At 41.5% G+C, this 19,394-nt stretch overlaps 1 protein-coding gene across 10 annotated transcripts in view; it reads left to right on the top strand.

Moving 5' to 3' along the window:
- Positions 1-19,394, top strand: part of flt4 (fms related receptor tyrosine kinase 4) — an 87,522-nt gene that overhangs the window by 9,895 nt on the left and 58,233 nt on the right. For 2 of the 10 annotated variants that reach the window (XM_061786663.1, XM_061786654.1), the window contains exons 2-4: positions 601-787; positions 5,956-6,051; positions 7,420-7,614. In XM_061786663.1, coding sequence (XP_061642647.1) covers positions 7,491-7,614 — 124 coding nt within the window. In that variant the 5' untranslated portion in view covers positions 601-787; positions 5,956-6,051; positions 7,420-7,490. Of the gene's footprint in view, positions 1-101; positions 247-600; positions 820-1,661; positions 2,399-5,955; positions 6,052-7,419; positions 7,615-19,394 lie in introns of those variants that run through there. The other 8 variants (XM_061786658.1, XM_061786657.1, XM_061786656.1 and 5 more) reach the window with 8 other exon arrangements.

Here is a 19,394-nt window from a genome sequence, read left to right as displayed (position 1 = left end):
TCCGGGTACTCCGGTTTTCTTCCACATCCCAAAAAACATTCGTGGTAGGTTAATTGAAGACACTAAATTGTCCGTAGGTGTGAATGGTTGTTTGTTTATATGTACCCTGCGATTGGCTGGCGACCAGTTCAGGGTGTACCCTGCCTCTCGCACAAAGATAGCTGGGATAAGCTCCAGCATCCCCGCGACCCTAGTGGGGATAAGCGGTACAGAAAATGGATGGATGTCTTCAAAACTATTGACAGGGTAAGTCACTTGACGCATCAACAATCGCTATGATCCTGTATGTCCTGAATTACTGTTTGTATTGTTTGTATGTTTTATTCCACTGGTTTCTGGTGGACTTTGGGCAACTAAAAAACCTAAATAAAACATTTGAGGGAGTCAAGGCTCATCTCCTGATTCCATTTCAGTTGTCACCTATAGTGTAAGCACATAAATATTATTTATATTACAAAGATGCACTCCTTGTTGTGTTATCTTAAGATTTATCCAAAATTTAAGCACATACTCTTGGTATTTTTGTTAGCCCTTTTATTTCCTGTAACAAATCAGATCAAAAATAAAATCTCTTTCTGTCTCTCATTCTGTCTTTTTCAGCTTAGAAAAAGGGTTCCTTCACCATGGCTGCTACTGCACCACCGTCAATGCCACTATCCACTAAAGGCAGCATTAACCCTGACCTGCTATTTGCTGTAACCTTCTCCAGGAGCCTGCCACTACTGCAAGGCATGCATCTCCAGATACTGGAGGGTAACAAAGGGGTCCGTGACCTGCCGACGATGGCGTAAGGAGTTCAACGGGAAGCATGTTCAAGATGTATTTTTTTCACTTTTTTCTTTTCTTTTTGTCCTGTTCGGCTGTTGGGTCAAGGAGAAAGGAAGCTCTGTATCCCTTTTGCGCAGTTTTACTGTCACAGTGGACTTTTTAAGCTGCCATTGTGGTTTCTATCTATTGTGCTGGTTATTTATTGTGAATCAGAATCAGAATCATCTTTATTTGACAAGTATGTCCAAAACACACAAGGAATTTGTCTCCGGTAGTTGGAGCCGCTCTAGTACAACAGAACTCAATTTACAGAACACTTTGGAGACATAAAGACATTGACAAAAAACAATTGTGCAAAAAGAGTCCTCTAGCACTTAGAGCAGTTTGAATGACTAATATTGCAATAGTCCGGTGCAATGACCATTGTGCAAAGGGCGCTGAGACTCCAAGGATTGTATGCGGTTTAAAGTGACGAGTAGTGCGATAATCTGGGACAATGTTGGTTGTGCAAATGTTACAGATACTCCTCAATCAGTGTGCAAATGGAGCAGATGCTACTCTGGCATGAGTGGCCAGTATATGCAAATAGTGCAGCATGGCGAGACAACTACAGTGAGTGCACGAGTAATACATAATTGGCCCCACAGAAATGTGACAACGAACTCAAGTCAAAAAATTGCCAGCTTGTTGTAATGGAATTATAGGTTAGGTGTTTAAGAAGTTGATCGCAAGAGGGAAGAAGCTGTTGGAATGTCTACTAGTTCTAGTTTGCATTGATCGGTAGCGCCTACCTGAGGGAAGGAGCTGGAAGAGCTGGTGACCGGGGTGGGGAGGGTCCGAGAGGATTTTGCATGCCCTTGTCTTAGTTCTGGCAGCGTGCAAGTCCTCAATGGTGGGTAGGGGGGTACCGACAATCCTTTCAGCAGTTTTGATTGTCCGTTGCAGTCGGAGTTTGTCCTTTTTTGTAGCAGCACCAAACCAGACTGTGATGGAAGAACAGAGGACTGATTAGATGACCGCTGTGTAGAACTGTCTCAGCAGCTCTGGTGGCAGGCCGTGCTTTCTCAGAAGCCGCAGGAAGTACATCCTCTACTGGGCCTTTTTGAGGACGAAGTTGATGTTGGTTGCCCACTTCAGGTCCTGAGAGATTGTAATTCCCAGGAACTTAAAGGTCTCGACGGTTGACACAAGGCAGCTGGACAACGTGAGGGGCAGCTGTGGCGAAGGATGCCTCCTGAAGTCCACGATCATCTCTACAGTCTTGAGCGTGTTCAGCTCCAGGTTGTATCGGCCGCACCACAGCTCCAGCCGCTCTGCTTCCTGTCGATATGCAGACTCGTCACCGTCCTTGATGAGGCCGATGACAGTGGTGTCGGGTTCGCTGAGGTGCAGTCGTTCGTGTAGAGAGAGAAGAGCAGCGGAGAGAGGACGCAACCTTGGGGCGCCCCAGTGCTGATGCTGCGTGTAGATGAGGTGGCCTCCCCCAGCCTGACCTGCTGTGTCCTGCCCGTCAGAAAGCTGTAAATCCACTGGCAGATGGCATGTGAAACGTTGAGCTGGAGAAGCTTACAGTCGTTCAGTCGAACAGAACAAAGACTTTAAAGGGGAATGACAGAAAAAACAATGGAGAGTGAGTGAAAAGTTAATAATTTAGGAAAAGAAAACAAAAAACAGCACGAGCTGTAAACAAGTTGAGGAAAATAAAGCATTATATACCTAGTGCAATGACACATTGGATTCGAGTGTTGTATGGGTCAGTAGTGCTATACCCTGTGAGGGAAGGACAGGACAATATAGGACAGGGACAAGAGGGGAAGCATGCAGGACAAGGGTCGTAGACCCGGCTGTACAACTGAAGTGTGGTGGGCTGCCAGGCACTGCTGCCCTGCAGCCAACACCACCCACCCCTCCCACCCCCAAAAAACCTGCTGCCTTCCAAAGATACAGTACAGTGGGGGGGGGGGGGGGGGGGTGAAGTATTTAGTCAGCCACCAATTTTGCAAGTTCTCCCGTTTAAAAAGATGAGAGAGGTCTGTAATTTTTATCATAGGTATGCCCACCTAGGAGAGACAAAATGAGAAAAACAAATCCAGAAAATTACATTGTCTGATTTTTAAAGAATTTATTAGCAAATTATGGGGGAAAATAAGTATTTGGCCACCTACAAACAAGCAAGATTTCTGGCTCTGACAGACCTGTAACACCACTCATTACCTGTATTAATGGCACCTGTTTGAACTCATTATCAGTATAAAAGACACTTGCCCACAACCTCAAACAGTCACATTCCAAACTCCATTATGGCCAAGGCCAAAGAGCTGTCAAAGGACACCAGAAAAAAAATTGTGACCTGCACCAGGCAGGGAAGACTGACTCTGTAACAGGTAAGCATCTTGGTGTGAAGAATTCAATTGTGGGAGCAATTATGAGAAAATGGAAGACAGACAAGACCACTGATAATCTCCCTCCATGCTCCATGCAAGATCTCACCCCGTGGGGTCAAAATGATCATAAGAACGGTGAGCAAAAATCCCACAACCACACGGGGAGACCTAGTGAATGGCCTGCAGAGAGCTGGGCCCAAAGTAACAAAGGCTACCATCGGTAACACACTACGCCGCCATGGACTCAAATCCTGCAGCGCCAGACGTGTCCCCCTGCTTAACCCAGTACATGTAAAGGCCCGTCTGAAGTTTGCTAGAGAGCATTTGGATGATCCAGAAGAGGATTGGGAGAATGTCATATGGTCAGATGAAACCAAAATAGAACTTTTTGTTAAAAAATCAACTTGTCTTGTTTGGAGGAGAAAGAATGCTGAGTTGCATCCAAAGAACACCATACCTACTGTGAAGCATGTGGATGGAAACATCATGCTTTGGGGGCTGTTTTTCTGAGAAGGGACCAGGGGCCTCATGTGAAAAGACTTGCGTGGATTTCCTCCAAAAACACGGCGTACGATCAAATCCAGAAAACGTCGTACGCCCAAAAATATTCAGATGTATGAAACTCTGTGTACTCATGAATCCAAGCACATTTCCTTCGTACATTCAAATCAATGTGGAAATGAGCGCACATGTTGGAGTAGCCGACTCCTCCCTGTCCACGCCAATTTGAATATGCATATCATATTTAAATGAACCCTGCACCTAAGATGCCGATCTCTGCATGATCAGAAAAATAGGAAAATGAGCAAGGTAATGAAGAAAAATATTTTTTCTGAATATGAAGTTGCTCAATGAAGTGGAGGCACGCAAGAAAATCCTCTTTTGCACGCTGTCCTACGGCGTTAACAACACGCAAAAGAGGAGTGAATGGGACAGCGCGTGTGCGGCTGTCAATGCTGTGGAGACAGAATAGGCGCACATGCTGAACTAAAAAAGAAGTGGTCAGACATTAAGGTGGATGTGAAGTGGAGAACATCTGCCCACCGCCAAAGTGTGGCCAAACAAAGGCAGAAGAACCGGCGCGTAGGGCCTCACCCCGTTCGAGGAGAGAATCGCTGCGATCATGGGTGAGGCTGCTCTCTCAGGGGTGATGGGAGGACATGTGGTTGACTCTGATCACCCCACAAGGTTAATATGATGTATTTTTAGAACTCATAACAAATGTGTTCATACAGTAACCTTCACTCAGCCCTGTGAGATAAAGTTTCATGAGTAAATGTTGTATGTGTGGTATTTGTAATAAATCTTTTGAATTCAAATAGAAGCACATCAGCATATCAAAGAGGATATCAAAAACTTTGACTCCTTTTTGATTACTCAATTTATTATTTTAATATACAGGAGAGAACACACACACTGAAAAAAAAATGTTTTTTTTTAGGAGAAGGGGTAAATTATGTCAATTTAAACACATTTTAATCATATGCAACCGATGCACATCTTTTTTTCAGTGGATGTGCTGGCATCACGAAGCGATTGTGAGGGCAATAGGTGGCATAAAAGATCCCCTCGATCAATTAATAGGTGTCCTAACAAATATCAGTGGTTCATTAAATACACTGGTTAACAAATGAATAATATATAATATAAATATAATATAAATATAATAATAATATAAAACAAAGTATTGACCAAATACTTATTTTCCACCATAATTTGCTAATAAATTCTTTAAAAATCAGACAGTGTGATCTACTGGATTTTTTTTCTACTCATTTTGTCTCTCATAGGTGAGGTATACCTATGATGAAAATTACTGGCCTCTCTCATCGTTTTAAGTGGGAGAACGTGCACAATTGGTGGCTGACTAAATACTTTTTTGCCCCACTGTAGGTGTATGTACTGCATTAAACGAAAGGGGATGAGTGTGTGCAATGCATTAAAATCTTGGGGGTTAGGCAGGGTGGAGGGCCAGGGCATCTCACACTGACGTACTGAAACGACACCTGCACTCTCCCGACACCACACAACTGGTTAGCACATCTGGCTCATAGTTCTGAGGACCGGGGTTCAAATCCGGAGTTTGCATGTTCTTCCCATGTCTGCCTGGGTTTTCTCCGGGCACTCCGGTTTCCTCCCACATCCCAAAAACATGCATGGAAGGTTGATTGAAGACTCTAAATTGCCTGTTGGCGTGAATGTGAGTACGAATGGAGAGTTGTAGAGTTTTATGATGGAGATATATTTTTAGCCCAAAATATTTTTTTTCACTTTACATGATCTCCTATGGTAAGAATTGTTTTGAAATTAGAACGACTAGATAGTCAGCAAGATGCATTAAATTAAAAAAAAATCTAATTACATGAATTAAATTATTTTGTCCCGCGACCCTAGTGAGGATAAGCGGCTAAGAAAATGGATGGATGGATGGATGGATAAATTATTTTGACTTTGATGATTCCCTTGTACTGTTGCATCTCAAATATTCCTCATCTCCACATACCTCGCCCGGTTTGCTAAAACTAAGTTCACTAAAATATCCTTTTGTATCACAAAACACAGGCACTAAGGCACGGGGAGAGGGCTAAAAATAACAAGTTGAAAAACCTTTTGTAGTTATGATTGTGTAGACTTTCATTCAGTTGTGATGAAGATTTTTATGAAAAACAGAAAAGAAACCAAGTAATAACCTTGACAAGATGGTCATTTTCAGCATCTATTTTGCATTATCGCTTGACATGACTGAATCAGGCACTCTTGTCTCTTTGTTGCAGCATTGATTACTTACTCTTTTGTTTTGCAGAAACATCTAAAAAACGCAGTGCAGAGCCATCGCCTGAGGAAAGACGACTCCATCAGTCAGATTCACAGACCCAAAGACAAGGTGGATACCATAAAGGTGCACTACTGCAGAACACTTAGTAGATAAGAATGCATGTGTCGCTCCATAATAGGTGATTACAGTATGTCATAGTATATGTAATGATGTTTGCAGATGTACTAAGTGACACGTGCTTTGATATGTACAAAGATGACAGTGTTTTAGTTTTATTGTCATTGAATTGTGCAGGTGTACTTAGTTCTTCTCAATTGCTAAGACATTTCTTAAAACCACACATGGTTTTCTCTAAACTGTAAACACAAAACCCAATTTTAGAGCTGTATTTGCAAAACCTCAGACTCAGTGCTCAAAATTAAACATTGTTGTCAAATCATACCTCGAATCAATCAAAATAAAATACAGTTATTAAACACGACATAGAAAAAAGGGAAATACAATGATCAGATCATAACGTTGCAAGAATATCCTTTATTGTTCACAAAAGGAATGCATTTATGCATATATATATGAAAACGTACTAGGCCTACAAATATAATGGAAAATGGACAGATTGAAAGAACGTTTTGCGTACAGCACTGTGTAGAGCAATGGTCTGCATCCTGTGGCTCCAGAGCCACATACTGTATGGCTCGTTCATCTTTCTGCTGTGGCTCTCTGTGGCTTTGGAAAATATATAATGAGTATTTGATTTAATACGTTTTTGAAATGTAATTCTAAATGTGAAGATTATGATGCTCTTGTAGGATTAAAATGAAACTTTTTTTATTTGTTGTCACTCAAAAAAAAAGTGTGTATATATATATATATATATATATATATATATATATATATATATATATATATATATATATATATATATATATATGTAGTGTCTAACTAGCTGAATTGTGCTTAAGTTTCTACTAAAAGCAATTCAATAAGTGGCTTCAGGGCACTAAGCATTTGGTTGAGACAGTACGGTTTTGTGTTTTAGCAATTGAGAAATACTGTAATATTGTCATATATGTTTGCTGCAATGTTCAAAAGAAGACATATTAATGGTTCAATGTAAAAAATAAAACAAGTCTCGTTCAGTTAAATGACAAAAGTGCATTACACTAACACAGGAGAGCTTGGTGGGATACAAATGGGAGGGAAGTGCACATGCTCAAGATGATGACCAGGAAATGCCGGCCCTGTGTAAACATTCTCTAGTTGTTTGACAAGCAGACCCATGACTCTAAGAATAAATTTATTGTACCTTCTTTACATGGTTACTTTTTCAGAAGTGTGTTTCAAGCACTCGTGGAATTACATCATAGTATTCAGTCTTTGTATTTTCGTGCCGCTCAATAAATTTTTTTATTGAAAGCTGCATCTTGATGAGCTGCGTCAAAGATCCCCGTCGGCCTTCCTTTAGTCCAATGAGTCAATAAATATCTGCAGGCCTGCCTGTATCAGTGGGGAAATTCGAGCCATCCTGCCTGATGAGAAGGCCTCTGTGCTGGAGCACTTAAATGGAGAGCGGGAAGAGGAGATGGAGAAAGTCCAGCATCATGTGGAGCACAGTTAACATGCAGTTAAAGAGCTGCAGGGAAAAATCAGGAGTGCGCTGCCATTGCGGCTTCAACTACGGTAGAGGTGAGACTCGAATGACAAAATGGTTCTTCAAGTAAGTCAATTGCATCACACACCGTGACAATATTCCGCAGGATTATTTGCAATACATTTTCTATTTATCTTCAGTTTTATTGGGATTATTTTTTTCATATCAAAGCAAGAGCTTTATTCATTTCAAATTTCTTTTCTTTGGTACCTCTCAGATAATTTTCTGAGGATCTGGGAAAAAAACTGATTGATTGTGAATGATGCTCAATTCAAGACGATCAAAGTAGTTCCCTTAAAACATACACATGGTTACAAAATTCTGGAAAATGGAGTGCGCTACTTGGATACAACCAGCTGAGGTGCTGCTGATGCAGGAAGAACAACGTGACATTAATAATGGGAATGGAATTGAATGGAGTCACTGATGGTGCAACTGTGCATTCCGTTCCGTGACTTCCGTGCAGGCAGTGTGGCGGTGTGTATGTGAGTGTGAAAACTTGTCTCTATATGTGCCCTGGGTGTAGTCTGCCTTTCATGCTAAGTCATCTGGGATAGGCTCCAACTTTCTGTGACCATGAATAGGATACGTGATATAAGAAAATGGATGGATGGATGAAATTAATCGGAATATCAGACTCAATATGACACTGGTTAGGAAACAAGAGTTTACAACATTCAGAGCTTGTCCCATCCCATTAAAGTGATACTTTAAAAAAATATTGCCTTACAACAAAATAAAATATTTGTTATGAAGTTGAGATATGATTGTGTTATTATGTTTATTATCCAGAGATGGCAAAAGTGCTCAGAATCTGTAAAGAAGTATTAGTACAAATACTTATTTACGAAAAAACTTTGGTAAAAGTTCTGATTCATACAGATTCTGAAATGTATTTAAATGCAAAAGTTAAAACTTTTTTAACAACTTTGCACACAAAATAGCTTCCCTCGTTTATTAACTTTCATTGTGCTTGAAAGACAGAAAAAAAGCATCACGTTAAGATAGCTAAGCAAGCTAGCGTTGGCTCGACTTTTATGCTATCAAAACAACATGCTCCTCTTGTTAAGTTAATTTTTTTGGTGGGTTTATTCTGCTATTTACAGCAATCATCAACCATTTACGAGGGAGCGCAGAGTGATGACGTCATGAGTGTGCACGTTGTGGTTGTCTGGGCGGGAGTGACCGTGATGTTATGTTAAGCTGTTGACAACGATAAAAAAATGGACAAAACAACTTGAACTTGTATTTTCATTGGAGACTAACATGGTAGTAGAGGATGGTTACTGCTAACAACTACAGACTAACTCCGGGCTTCGACGAAGGCAAGTCCTACGAGAACTAGCAAAATGAGGCAGAGCAAGGGACATAGCTCTGGAAATACAAGCAGATGATCTGGATAAAGGTAATGGCATGACCACGTTGTTTCAGGAATCGACAAAGTTTTCTTGGGAGAGGAAAAGGACCGGGCTTATAAAGCGTATTCCGAGTTTGACCGGATCACAAGGAAAGATCACTTCCCGATGAGGGAATACATTGCGGACTTTGAACAAAAATACAATAAAATCCGTAAATATAATATGGTTCTGCGCGGCGGAGTTTTGGCGTTTAAACTACTGGATACTGCTGGACTCGACGTGAAAGAAAAGCAGTTGACTCTAACTGTTGTGTTGCGAAACAAACACTTTTAATGATATGAAATCAGCGCTCAAACGTGTGTTTGGCGAGAAGAGCAAGCAAAAAGGCGGAGCAATTAATGTTAGCAAAGATGCTGTTTATTAGACAGACAAGTTAAACAACAAAAGAGAACAGTCACAAGCTCGGAGTGGCCAGGCTCGAGCTTTACTCGCAGGCACCAACCCACTGGATAAATACGGAAGACGAATGAAGTGTGGAATTTGTCAAAGCACATACCACTGGGTGAAAGACTGTCCTCACAAGAAAGAAAATATAAATATGACAAGTGAAAATCAATACAGTAAACAACCTGATGAGTGTAACATAACACTGTTTATCAAGGAATCTGACTGTGAAATATTCATGGTTGAAGCTTTAGGATCAGCTGTGATAGACAGCCTGCACAAGGACAGTATGTGGAGAAAAATGGCTGGATAACTATGTACATGGACTAGATAAGAGTGAAAAGCAGCAAGCCTTTTAAAAAATCGGAGATGGAAAAGAGTTCTTAACTCTACAAAAAAGGTCAAAATTCCAGCAAAGGTGGGAACAAAAAATGCTGCATTGAAACAGAAGTGGTTACAGCAGACATTCCCTTACTACTAAGTAAGGCTTCCCTAAAGAGAGCAGGGGCCGTGCTAGACTTGGAGAAATATACTGCAACCATGTTGAAACAACAGTTAGCTTTAGAGAGCACATCCTCAGAACACTACTGTACAAAGAACAAAAAGCACAAAACCTTGTGGAAAACTTCACAAGCAATTTGGCCTTGCTTCAGTTGATAAACTCAAGAAACTGCTCATGAATGCTGGAGATGTTAATGTTGAGAACACTACTATTTTAGAAGAACTAGTGGGCAAATGTGAGATATGTCTCAAGCACAGCAAGCCTAAACCGAAACCTGCTGTTGGTCTGCCCATGGCTTCACGATGCAACGAGACTGTACTTACATGAACTAGAATCAAATGTGTGGTACCGTCACATTATTGATCACTTCACCCGTTTCAGTGCTGGTAGCATTGTCACTTCGAAGAAGCCAAGCGTGATAGTGAAACATTTCATTCATTCCTGGATTAGTGTCCATGGGTCGCCGGAGCGTCTTTTTAGTGACAACGGAGGGGAGTTTAATAACGATGAAATCAGAGACATGGCTGAAAATTTCAATATTGAGATAAAGACCACTGCTGGCTACAGTCCATGGAGTAATGGTTTGCTTGAGCGCCATGATCAAACACTCACGGAAATACTGCTGAAAGTTAAATTGGACAACAGATGTGACTGGGGAACAACTCTGCATTGGGCACTCATGGCAAAGAACACAATGCAAAATGTACAAGGCTTCAGTCCATACCAGTTGGCCTTTGGACAAAATCCCAATCTTCATTCGGTTCTAGCTGACAAGCCAGCTGCCTTGGAAGGCACTATTATCAGTGCATGGCTGGGACAACATATAACCGCATTACACACGGCAAGGAAAGCATTCACGGAGGGAGAATGCTCAGAAAGAATACGGAGGGACATCAGAATCAGAATCATCTTTATTTGCCAAGTATGTCCAAAAAACACAGGAATTTGTCTCCGGTAGTTGGAGCCGCTCTAGTATGACAACAGACAGTCAATTGACAGAGAACACTTTTGAGACATAAAAACATTGACAAAAACAGTCACTGAGCAATTAAGGTTTGCTAGTTATCTGGTAATGGCGGTACAATTTTGGCATGTTTGCTTGCCGTCACACTTTAATTTAATTTCCATCTCGTTTCATACTGCAATAGTGGCATGTGTGCTTGAGGAAATGTTACATTACATCTGTGTATTTTATGGAGCAGTGAGCGTGTGAAGGTGGGGGATGCTGCACATGGGTGATTTCAGCAGCACATACGTACATGGCTCCATGACAATACATCACATGGAGAAAGATGTTCCTGTTGCAGAAATCAGGTGATCGTCTTTTTTGTGACTCATTGGACACAAATAAGATTTGGACTGTTTTAGCTTCAACAAAGGGAGTTAATTCCTGGAAAGAACCTCTGGTGTCAAACCTAAAGGGGTAGATAGACAACACTAATGAATTTATTGTTCCACTGACTGGTGATGTTTTCAATTTAGAAAGCCATTATATAAAATATTATCAGTGCAGCAAGTTAATGGATTCTTTCACCTAAACGGTCCCTCACCATTAACTTTCGATGTGGAGACAGCACATTGCGAGCATTTTCTTCTCCTAAGACAAAACACTGGCAGTGGAATGTGATGACATCAACTCACACAGCGACCACAATAAATGGTCGGGAACTGGGTGTTGTTGCTGAATGGGTCGACAGACACGTTCGGATAAAGATGAGAACCAAAAAAGGCTACTAGACACTGTGGATTCGCAACAAATAATCGAATACTTGGCTGCCCCGCAGCCCTGGAGGATGACTGACGCTCAGCTGCTCACCTAAGAAGATCTGAGTTTTCTACGTTTGCGAGGAGAGAACGGTGTACTTCAACGCTGATGCCATGAGCCTGCTCTATTCTTTCGGGAATGGCCCGCAAGGAAAAGCATTGTCTTTCTTCAGCTCCTGCCTAGATCAATGACAGCGGTCTGAGGGCTTAGTTTATCAATCTCTTCCACTACCCAGCTGTTGACCTCTAAGAATAATGAAGTTACAATCAATATGAAGCTATACTATTTTTATCAAACAAAAGCTGTTATCCCTGCTTCTTTAAGTTATCGGGGATAAGAAGACCAATTGTATTTGAGAAGAGACTGAGGGCAGCAAGGAAAATGGACGTCTGCAGCTACGTGGAGATGATCTCGTACTGCAGCGTCCAGCTAACGCCTGGTACACATCTGTGACAGACCCCACACATGAAAATAAAAAAATCTCATATAAAGTGGTGTAGATAAATAAAGACTTAAAATACTTTTTGCTGTCTGGGGAACTCACTTTTATCCATAAAACGACATTGGGTATAAGACATTTTAATTTTAATTTATGGTCGTTTTCGTGTTCGTCAATCTTGAGTGCTTCTTTGATTAGCTACATTCTGTTCCACGTCACCTTTCTCGGATTCATGACTCCCACACAAATGAAAAGTTTTAGTCGTCCATCGTAAATATTGAAAACGTTGATTATTTAAGCTTGTCGGCCCGACCGGTTTTGGACCCTAAAATCGTGACGAATGCACTCTTAACACACATCAAACCTAAGGACAATCTTATAGGATAAAAAGATTGTCTGCTTTTGACGTGCTTGGTCGGAAAGTGTCAGAATCGCGACAAAAACAGCCCGATTGTCTCTATGTGTGGTTAACGTGTGATTATTTTTGTCATTTCTAGTTAGTACTAAAAATAGTACCTGCTGGCTTTGTAAAAGGATAAGAGGTTAGAGCAGTGTTTCCCAAGGTACATATTTTACATGAGAGAAAAATCAAATTTTTTAACACAAACTTTCTGCCCTCGTGCTCGGCAGAGGTAATAATTACCTCTTTAAGTCAGTCCTCTGCAAGTGCACTCCAGTGAGAATGTGTATTTTTTTTAAAATAGTTATTCATACAGGCGGCATGGTGGGCGACTGGTTAGAGCGTCAGCCTCACAATTCTGAGGACCGGGGTTCAATCCCTGGCCCCGCCTGTGTGGAGTTTGCATGTTCTCCCCGTGCATGTGGGTTTTCTACGGGCACTCCGGTTTCCTCCCACATCCCAAAAACATGCATGGTAGGTTAATTGACGACTCTAAATTGCCTGTAGGTGTGAATGTGAGTGCGACTGGTTGTTTGTTTGTATGTGCCCTGCAATTGGCTGGCAACCAGTTTAGGGTGTATCCCGCCTCCTGCCCGATGATAGCTGGGATAGGCTCCAGCACGCCCGCGACCCTAGTGAGGAGAAGCGGCTCAGAAAATGGATGGATGGATTATTCATACATATCATTAAACCTGATTTGTGCAGTTTTCACAAGTTGAATTATCTCACAAGAATGCTTTATCATAATGTGTATATTGTTTTCACCTTTGGGTCATGCACATTAATTATGTGTTATGTTAATAAAATACTGATATGTATTTTGGGCAATTATTTGTACCAGATTTGATTTAAATGTACCGTATATGAACTACACAGATTTTGTGTACTAAAAATCCACTTTTTGTCTATAAGCTGGTAAACAAGTGAGTGGTGAGTTGCTTCAGTTGCAGCAGCTGTGACATTGCACACGAACTTGAACTAATCAATTAAGCACCATCAAATCTTAAATCAATGAATGGGCAATGAGGCGAGTTGTATGGCCGTTGTGCACCTGGATAGGAACTTTGGGATACACAGGCTCATCTCTTGACACTCAAACTACAAGCATAAGCGCGCTCTTTGTGGTTATCTGCTCAAACACACCAGGACGCCCGCGTCCTGTTTCCTCCTGCCGTGTGAAAGGTCAAATAAACAGAGTGACAGTGGGGATGGCTCTCGGGTGCTCCGCAGGTCACGGCAACGCAGCAGCAGGATGTTGCTGTCTTTTCTGCTAAGTTTATTATGTACACGATGGGTTGTGCAGAATACTAGGACCATGTGGACTAACGTAATAAGCCCGTGGACAATTGTCCACTTACGCGACACTTTTCTGTTCCAGGATGACTGTGCTCCAGTTCATAAATACAAGTAGAAGAACTTGAGCCCCGAACACCTTTGGAGTAACTATAGCAGAAACGTTAAACACTCGTACAGACCTTCGGTGGTGTCCCGTTAGTATTTAGTAGAGTTGCAGCTTGAGTTTAATTTGTTCCATGACCAAGATCATAACTCAATTTCCTCTTAAAGGATATCAATTTTGCTCATTGAGAATAATTGAAATGCCATTAATCCAAGTTCTTAGAAAAAAGCTACTTAACTTCCACTCAAACATCAGTGACCTCCAACTTTTGTCGGCATCCCTTTTATTATATGTAATATTTAGCTTAACCCGCAACCCAAGTAAGGATAAGCGGTAAAGAAAATGGATGGATGGATGGACATCTTAGTCTGCTATTAAACTCTGTTCTTTCTTACATCAGGGCAGAGCGTTAAAGGACTTATCTAATACTATGGACATTGGAACTTAATCCATAGTTCTAATTTTAGGCTGTTTTTCTTATGACATATTAGATTTTTAGCCAGATTTTGGCCTGCCCACACAGATGACGAGCACATTTTCTTATACTAGTATGTGTTCCTGGTTGCTTCACAAATCAATATTATTGTCTGTCGGACAACGGTAAAACTCCACCTATTTTCTTATTCTGCCAAGCCTGCAGCTTAATTGTCGCCGATTTCAAAATTCACTTATTATGTTACAATGGAATTGTAAGTTAAATGTTTAAGAAGTGAAGTGAAGAAGAAGGGAAGAAGAGGGAAGAATCTGTTGGAATGTCTGCTGGTTTTAGTTTGCATTGTTCGATAGCGCCTACCTGAGGGAAGGAGCTGGAAGAGGTGGTGACCAGGATGTGGAGGGTCCAAGAGGATTTGTCATGCTCTTGTTTTAGTTCTGGCAGCGTGCAAGTCCTCAAGGGTGGGTAGGGGGGTACCAACAATTTTTTTCAGCAGTTTTCATTGTCCTTTGCCGTCTGACTTTGTCCTTTATTGTGGCAGCACCAAACCAGACTGTGATGGATGAACACAGGACTGATTCGATGACTGCTGAGTAGAACTGCCTCAACAGTTCCTGTGGCAGGCCATGCTTCCTCAGAAGCCGCAAAAAGTACAACCTCTGCTTGGCCTTTTTGAGGATGGAGTTGATGTTGGTCTCCCACTTCAGGTCATGAGAGACTGTAATTCCAAGGAAGTTGAAGGTCTTGGCGGTTGACACAGGGCAGTTGGACAGCGTGAGGGGCAGCTGTGGTGAAGGATACCTCCTGAAGTCCACGATCATCTCTACAGTCTTGAGTGTGTTCAGCTCCAGGTTGTGTCGGCCGCACCACAGCTCCAGCCACTCCACTTCCTGTCAATATCCAGACTTCGTCACTGTCTTTGATTAGGCTGATGACTGTGGTGTCGTCTGCAAACTTCAGGAGTTTGACAGCTGGGTGCTTTGCGGTGCAGTCGTTCGTGTAGCGAGAAAAGAGCAGTGGAGAGAGGACACATCCTTGGGGCGCCCCAGTGCTGGTGGTGCGTGTGGATGAGATGGTGCCCCTCCAGCTTCACCTGCTGTGTCCTGCCCATCAGGAAGCTGTAAATCCACTGGCAGATGGCAGGCGAGACGTTGAGCTGGAGAAGCTTGGAGGAGAGTAGTTCAAGAATTGAAAGGTGCAGTCGATGTGTTCTAGGATGAAATGTAGTCCCATGTTGACTGCATCATCCACAGACCTGTTTGCTTGGTAGGCAAACTGCAGCAGGGGACCTGTGACGCTCTTGAAATGGTCCAGCATGAAGCGTTCAAAGGACTTCATGACCACAGATGTCATGGCAACAGGCCTGTAGTCATTCCGACCCGAGATTGCAGGTTTCTTGGGGACTGGGATGATGGTGACGCATTTGAAACAGGATGGTACTTCACACAGTTCCAGAGATCTATTGAAGATCACTGTGAAGACTGGAGCGAGCTGGTCCGCGCAACCTTTGAAGCAGGATGGGGGACATAAACATCTTTCCTGACTCAGCACTCTTCCAAGGAGGAAAAGCATTGCTCTGTTTTCTTTATCACACACTCTTGTCTTGATAAATTATGACTGAGATTTTTTATTACTAAGCGTAAGAAAAAAATCACATTTATATGAGCATTCATTTCTTTTCTGCTGTATCTCTCTCCGTGATCATGGTGCTTAAAGTCGAGTATTCAATATCCTGAGGCACCGGCCCTGTCCAATTAGATTACACCACTCAGACAACCCACTGTGAACCACACACCACATAACCTTGTCAAATAGTGGAGAATTCTGCAACAAAGAGCCAAATGTTCCCCTTGGGAACAGAAATACGTGAATATGTGGCTGACGTGTGTGGTGCTCTATTACTACATAATGCAGATGTTTTTTTCCATGTATTCAAGGGATCTAGGCTAACATAACTCCTTGCATAGCTATGTGTTTCCTTCAAATGCCACCATACAGTAGATTAAAAAGTGAATTGAAGAACTTAAAAATCTAATAATGAATAAAAGGGACTAAAAACTAATGTAATAAATCACAGTTGGTTTCCCCAGTTGTGCTAAACTTGAAACTATTAATTGTGCATTACTTACCTACGGCTTCGTATGTGGTGGCTGTGCCTGAGGCAAGACAAGTACTCATGACCCCCAAAGGAGCCTGTTGCATCTCTTGAATTATGATTTAAAAACACATAGCTCTTCCATATAGAAAATAGTGCAGCAGGAGGCTAAGAAAACTGAGAATTATTTTATTTTTTTGCGAGACAGGAAAATGGACCACTAGACAGTGGGGTAATTTACCAAGTAATGTATCTTCACAAGTTAAAATGTTGCCGACTACAGTAGTACTAATTAATGCTAATACATGTTCTTTCTGATGGAAAAGATTCAATAGCGACTAAAGCAATGTTCAACCAAGTCAGGACCATGCAATGGAAAAGTGGCAGGAGCTCTGTTAGACTTCTTGTCTAAGAGTAGATCACAGGCCCAACACTTACTGTGCGACTGGTTGCCAAACAATATTATGAGATATTGGTAGAATTGCTTTATCTTAGTGGTTGTGTAATAATGTAAGAGAGATAAAAAAAAAAAAAAAAAAAAGATGGTGCACTTTAAGTGGTGAAATTAAAGTGATGTATTTTATACATTGTCACCAAATTTGTCATCAGTTGCGGTCAATGATCCTGAATAGGTGGCAGTAATTAGCCTTGAACGCCTACAACAATGAAAATGTTTCTGGAAAAAATACTGAACCAGTTTACATACCATGATTGAATAATTTCCACCACCTTTCCACAAAATTGTTAGTGTGCTGCGCTTTCTATAATGGAGTACACAAATACTGATAATAGGGTTGAACTTGAGCCCCTTTCCAATTAAAGTGAACCAAGGCCCCATTATCGGATGTCTCTAAAAGATTATTCTAAGCGATTGTGGGATCCTGTGGCGCGGACTGTGGAAAGAGTGATTTTTCCTCTTTGATCTGCTGGAATAGCATTCGGGGCCAAAATATTGTAAATGCTAAACCTATTCAATATTAATGATTGCAAATTGTTACGTGTTTGGTCATCACAGTTCAGCTGAACCATGCACTCGACTGTGAATTTGACGTGAAACGGAAAGATAGTCAATTAAAAAGCGACTTGAAGCATGAGTGTTGCGGGGCACAAATAGAGGAGCAACTGGTAACGTTGAGTGTTTGTATAACATGTCTCCCGAGTCAATTACCACAATAAAAATGACTTTCTACTTGCATTGCTATTGCTGTGTTGATGCCCTGTGGCACCATACTGCCTCTCATAGGTCAATTTTAGTACGATGCCAGACATCTGCTTTTGGGAGGGGTGGCTATTCTTATGTGTGTGGTGTGCTGTGTTGGTCACCTCAACACTATAAGAACAGTAATGACATGCTTTTCCTGCAGACCGCGATTATTTCCTCATCATGTGTGGCTTAGGAAGATTTAAAAAAATTATGTGTGTAAATTACTTAACAAGCACCAGAAAGTAGATTAGAACTCTATAGGGAGAGCACCGTATTTTTGTGTTTCCCTAACCACATTGCAAACGACTGTTTTTGAGGAGCGGTTTGTTGCTTGCTCAAAGACAAAACTATTAAGAGACTCTTGCAAAATTATAATTTCATATAGGTTTTAAAAAAGACAAAATACCCAGTCTGTTGGCACATCAAAGGCATATTATTATCAGTACCAGGTTACAGTATGTTGTGCTGGGTGGAGGTAATAAAGTGAAAGGTTTACTCCCACTAAATTCTCTTGCCAAAATTGACAAAAGAGAGATGTCTGGTGCCACAATCTAAGCACAAGAAAAATGTTCCGTATATAAAAGCATGCTTTGAGGAGGCTGGCATGCTGCACTGTGCTGGACCGACCCACTGGCATGCACCTCAAAGTAAGCCACTTGCGAGCATGAGCTACATCCTTCCTATGCTTCTCACTGTGGATCCCTCATGTGTTTCCTGGCCTGGAGATGAGCCGGATAGAGTGTTGGCACCTCAAGGACGAGTCCTTGACTCTTTGAGTTGTCTCTTAGGAGCCCGCGGCATAATAAAGTTTTGGAAATGACACAACAAGGACCACCATAGATCCCTGCACTGCTGCTGTTGTTTGTTATCACTTTCTGCACAAATGGCTTGTCTTAATGCTTATGTGCAAAATGCACTATTCTATTGGACACTTGAGTGTTTTCTCTACTTTATGACTTTACCCGTTTTATATTTGGGATGAGATTTGGTAACTCCCAGCATAACGTTTTGCAAAACTATCAACGTGATTTAGTGTGCTTATCTTGCTCTGAAGCTACAGAGCCTAGGGGGGTGAGAGGAGGGAACATTTTAATTACAACCATTCAATCTCAACATTGTGCTTTAAGGTCACAGAGGTCTCATGCCGTGAGGAATATGAAGGAAAAAACATGCACAATGATCTGCCTGCCTGTTATTCCACACACTCTTGATAGTAGTTTCTTTGTGCCTGTGGTTTACTCTCTATCACTGAGGATAACAACATAATTGAGAAAGACAATCAGGCGTGTACTGGGATTCTGTTAGGAAGAATGACTGATTCTGGAGTCCCGTAGCTTCAATATTAGTGTGAAGGATTTCAAATTTGGTAAAAAGAAGAGCATTGATTTTCTTCATGGGGCACTTACGGTGCTGCAGAAATGCTTGATGAATAATGACAGCATCTATATGTTTACACAATTCCGTTTAAGGGACTCACTTCCCTTGAGGGGACAAAATAATTAGACAGGGGGGAGTGACCAGCTTGCACTTTTTTTCTATATATTACTTACTCATTTCCATTTTGGAGACAGTTTGAAGTGGGTGGAGAAGATATATTGTGTTGGTCTGAGCATGAAAAACCTTTAAATTAGTTTCTGTTGTCTGGAATTCATATTGTTGAGAACAATATGTACAGTACAAAGGTTTTTGTGCTTTCAAAAAATGAATAGCAGACATTTTGACCTACACAGGCAAAGCTGTCTGCATATTCTATGGATTTATTACCTTATTACCTAC

This window comes from Phyllopteryx taeniolatus, chromosome 10 (assembly GCF_024500385.1).
Source record: "Phyllopteryx taeniolatus isolate TA_2022b chromosome 10, UOR_Ptae_1.2, whole genome shotgun sequence".
Taxonomy (NCBI): domain Eukaryota; kingdom Metazoa; phylum Chordata; class Actinopteri; order Syngnathiformes; family Syngnathidae; genus Phyllopteryx; species Phyllopteryx taeniolatus.
The sequence above is the reverse complement of the archived record's forward strand: the minus strand, read 5'-3'. Positions and strand labels throughout refer to the sequence as shown.